This window comes from Tupaia chinensis, unplaced genomic scaffold (assembly GCF_000334495.1).
Source record: "Tupaia chinensis unplaced genomic scaffold, TupChi_1.0 Scaffold144036_1, whole genome shotgun sequence".
Taxonomy (NCBI): Eukaryota; Metazoa; Chordata; class Mammalia; order Scandentia; family Tupaiidae; genus Tupaia; species Tupaia belangeri.
Genome location: NW_006203888.1, coordinates 23283 through 28129, shown reverse-complemented (window position 1 = coordinate 28129; position 4847 = coordinate 23283). Strand labels below are relative to the sequence as shown.

Genomic DNA, 4847 nt, shown 5'->3' with positions numbered 1-4847 from the left:
GGTCCGGGACTCGAACCGTGGTCGACTACATGGGAGTCCAGCAGCATAGCCATTATGCTAACAGCTGGTCCCTCTTTCTTAGAGAGTTGTTTATTCAGCTCATTTTCCCATCTTTTATTTGGATTAATCATTTTCTTCTGGGTAAGCTGCTTGAGTTCCCTGTGTATTCTGGTTATCAGTTCCTTATCTGAGGCACTGTTAACGAAAATTCTCTCTCATTCTGAGGGTTCACACTAATTACGATGTACTTTGCTGTGCAGAAACTTCTTAGTCTGATGTAATCCCACTCATCTGTTTTGGAGACTGTTGCCTGTGCTTTGTGGGTCTTGCTAAAGAAGTTTTTGCCTACGCCAATGTCTCCCAGAATTTCACAAGTAGTTTTATAGTTTGTGATCTTAGGTTTAGATCTTTGATCCACTTTGAGTTGATTTTTGTTAATGGTGACAGATAGGGGTTCAGATTTATTTTTCTTCAGATGGAAAACCAGTTTTTCCAGCACCATTTGCTAAAGAGGTTTTCCTTTTCCCATTGGATTTACTATAACCCTTTGTCAAAATTCAGTTGGCTGTATGTTTTGGGATTTATTTCTGGGGTCTCTACTCTTTTCCATTGGTTCTCATGTTTGTTTTTTGTGCCAGTACCATGCTGTTTTGATTATCACAGCTTAATAATATATTTTGGGGTCAGGAAGTTAGATGCTTCCACTCCAGTCTTCTTGCACAGGATGACTGGCAATACGAGGTCTTTTATGATTCCAGACAAATTCTATGATTGTCTTCTCTAGATCTGTGAGGAATGTCTCTTATAATTTTATAGGGATTGCATTAAATATGTAGATTAATTTGGATAAGAATGCTATTTTGATTCTATGAATTCTGCCAATCCAAGAACATGGGATGTCCTTCCAAATTTTTGCATCTATTTGAATTTCCTTTTTAAGGTTTTTATAGTTTTCCTTATAGAGGTCTTTTACTTACTTGGTTAGTTTTATTCCTAGGTATCATACTTCTTATGCCTATGGTAAATGGAAATACTTTCTTCATTTCTGTCTCTGTCTGCTTCTTGTTTGTATATAGAAATGCTATAGATTTTTGTAAGTTAATTTTGTATCCAGCCACTTTAATTGTATGCATTTATTACTTTGAGAATTTTTTTGTGGATACTATTGGGTATTCTATGTATACAATCATGTCATCTGCAAACAGAGATGATTTCAGCCCTTCTTTACCTATTGGAATGCCTTTTATTTCTTTCTCTTGTCTGATCACATTGGCAAGGACTTTCAAGACTATATTGAATAGGAGTGGAGAAAGTGAACAGCCTTGTCTTGTGCCAGATTTTAGTGGGAAAGCTTTAAGCTTTTCCCCATTAGTATAATGTTAGGTATAGTTTTCTCATAGATGGATTTTATTATGCTGAGAAACGATCCTTCTGTGACAATTTTACTGAGTCTTAATAATGAAGGAATGTTGTATTTCATCAAATGTTTTTCCCATATCGATTGAAATGATCATGTGGTTTTCATCTTTCCTTCTGATAAGATGGGGTATTACATTTATGGTTTTGCATATGTTGAACCACTCTTGCATTCCTGGAATAAAGCCTACCTGGTCATGATGGATAACCTTTTTTTAAATTAATTAATTTACATTCATTCACTGAGAATTATCACAGCATGCAAAATTTGATTGCCCATCCAGAATATAATGCATCATGGCTTAATCATACATGTTATCATCAATAATTTTCCATTTCTAGATTTGTGTGTGTGTGTGTGTGTGTGTGTGTGTGTGCGTGTGTGTGTATGTTCCCCCTATTTCTCACCCTCTTCCATTTCCCACCTTCCTCCGATACTCTCAGGTGTTCACAGTTGTTTTCCATTCCTTTTTATCCCCCACATTTTTTTATTCACAATATTTTTAAAATAATCTAACTCCTTCCAATAGAAAGTTCAGCTGACATCTTTTTTTACATGCTGTTGAATGTGTTTAGCAAATATCTTGTTGAGAATTTTTGCATCTATATTCATCAGAGATATAGGTCTGTAATTATCCTTTCTTGTCGAATCCTTATCCATTTTGGGAATGAGAGTAATGTAGGCTTCAGAGAATAAATTTGGAAGGGTTCCTTCCTTTTGGATTTCTAGAAAAAGTGTGAGTAGAAAGGAGGTTTCCTCTTCTTTAAAAGTTTTGGAAATTCAGCACTGAAGCCATCAGGACCTGGACTTTACTTTGTTGGAAGGATATTTATTACTGATTCAATCTTGTTGCTTGTTATAGGCCTATTCAGGCTTTCCATGTTCTCCTGAGTCAATCTTGGTAGATTATATGTGTCCAGGAATTTGTCCATCTAATCTGGGTTTTCTTCTTCTTTGGTGTATAGTTACTCATAGTATCTTCTAATGATGTTTTGTATTTCTGTTATGTCTGTTGTAATGTTGCCTAATTCATTGCAAATTTGATTTATCTGGTTCCTTTCTCTCTTATTCTTAATTAGTCTAGATAATTGTGTGTCAATCTTTTTTATCTTTCAAAGAACAATTTTTTCTTTCACTGGAATGCCACATGTGGAGCTCTGACCCAGAGCCTTCTTGTCACCTGGGTGGGTCTAGGTGCCGAAGATTTGGACTGGGAGGAGCTGCTGGCGCCACCTGCTCCAAGTCAGGATCTGGTGATTTTGAAGAGAAGCCTAAACAGCAAGATGAAAACCCCTGCTTTCTTTACCTGATGTGCGACCTAAAGGAGGCGAAGAGATGAGTGCTGTTGGCATTTTGAGTTCAGCAAGAAACATGGAAGTTTACTTAGGAGAGGAGTACTGTGGAACCAGTAGGGGCAAGAATGTGTGTACTGTCCTGGACAACAGTGAACAGGAAAAGGTTATTTTGTATAAAAAATTTCTAAAGTTGGAATCCTCCACACATGCTTGTATAATAAAGTTGCTCCCTTTGGTGAAAAGCAATATGTGTTCATCAGGAAAGTTATGGTACACGTGAGATTGGTTTCAGTGTGTGTACTGTCCTGGACAACAGTGAACAGGAAAAGGTTATTTTGTATAAAAAATTTCTAAAGTTGGAATCCTCCACACATGCTTGTATAATAAAGTTGCTCCCTTTGGTGAAAAGCAATATGTGTTCATCAGGAAAGTTATGGTACACGTGAGATTGGTTTCAGCAAATTCTTCAACAAGCTCTCCTACTCTAGGATCAAGAATAGACCTTGACAAAGTCCAAACTATAATGGAGTCCATGGGGTCAAAGTTATCACCAGGAGCTCAGCAATTGATGCATATGGTTAGGTTTCAGCAGCAGAATTGTATTCCCATTGGAGAGCAGCTTCACTTGGTTTGGGGAAGTACTGGATACAAGCATATGATTGCACTACAGTCATCATCTACTTCAGAAGTCTTAGACAAATCATCTTCCACACCTTTTCCTTTTAGAACTGGACTGACATCTGGAAGCGTAACTAAAAACTTAAAAGCTTACATTGATAAAAGCACCCAGCCACCTGGTGAAGGAAATACTACAAACCTTGACAAATGTAAAATTGTGCCACAAAACCATTCCCTTCTTGAAAATGATCTTAAGAATGCGGTATCCTCTTTCTTGCCAAAGAAAGGAAGTGACAACTCAGATATACCTAACTCTGAGCTGCTGCCTTTTCTCCAAAACTTGTGCAGTCAAGTTAACCATCTCCATGTGGGACATAATGGCAAGTGGCAGGAAAATACTGCCAAGCCTTATGAAGGCATTATTGGTGTTGGAATGGAAGAGCAACCTGTTTACTCTTACTTGGAAAAGCTTCTTTCTAGAAATATGGAACTGATGGAAAAGAAACTCATGGACTACATTGATCAGCGATTATATAAACTCCAGGAGCACATAGATGATAAAATTGCTTTGTTAGTGGACTTAATGCAAAATCCTAACTCTCTATCCACTGAGATGCCTCTAAAACATTATGACTCTGGAGAAAGACTTTCAAATGGAGAAAGATAAGCACTCAGCAAATACCCTGTAATACAGATATTTATTACTTATTTATTATAAAGCCAAAACCCAAAACGGTTTATGAAAAGTATTTAATGTCCCATAAAGGATCATCTTACTTTCATAAAATGACCTCAGTGTTCATTTCTACTGCACTTGTACATCCAGTATTGTACACTAGTGTTAACATGATACAGTCATGATACAGTTATTCTTGTTTGCAATATTTTTCACTCTTAGGAAAATTGATGAAGTTGACCACAGTGGTGCAGCAGTAACACACAGCTCTGCAATGCTGGATCCATTTGGAAGATCAGAGTTTGGTTACCTGATCAATCTGTGCATTCCAGGAGCACCTGTGTGCACTACTGACCCTGGCTGCTTGGAAGGCTTAGGGGAAAACCACAGCCTGAGATCCTCTTGAGGTCCCTCTTTTTCTCTCTCAGAAGAAATACACTTAAAAATATTTTATGTCTACTTGTGCTGCTTATGTGTTTAAAATGTTTAAGGATTTCTAATGCAGTACATGAGTTTGTATTCTTTATGTATTTGAATTTTTATTTATAAACGGCCATATTTTATAGTCTAGCAGTATGAAAAGTAATGCTTAGAGTATTTGATTTTTTTCTTTTTGTAATTCATAGAAAATTAGATACTTAAGACTTAGAATTTTTAAATTTAGATCACCAGTTTACATTTTGAATTGTTTATCTGAGATAATGAATAAGATGCAGTGGTTGGCACATGTAAAATTAGTTCACAGTGGGGCTGTTAATATTCTGTTTTATTTCAGTAAAAATCAGAATCATCCTGTTCCTTGTTAGGATTCCTTATTTGGACTTGGTATTTTATGTAAAGT

The 4847-nt window shown here is 36.5% G+C and overlaps 1 protein-coding gene across 1 annotated transcript in view; it reads left to right on the top strand.

Annotated features, from left to right (window-relative positions):
* LOC102497252 (uncharacterized protein C10orf88-like) overlaps nucleotides 1–3997 on the top strand; it is an 8562-nt gene extending 4565 nt beyond the window's left edge. The window contains 4 exon segments of the mRNA XM_014583093.1: nucleotides 2536–2692; nucleotides 2695–2730; nucleotides 2733–2963; nucleotides 3102–3997. Of these exon segments, the coding sequence (XP_014438579.1) occupies nucleotides 2536–2692; nucleotides 2695–2730; nucleotides 2733–2963; nucleotides 3102–3997 (1320 nt within the window).
* The last annotated feature ends 850 nt before the right edge of the window (nucleotides 3998–4847 follow it).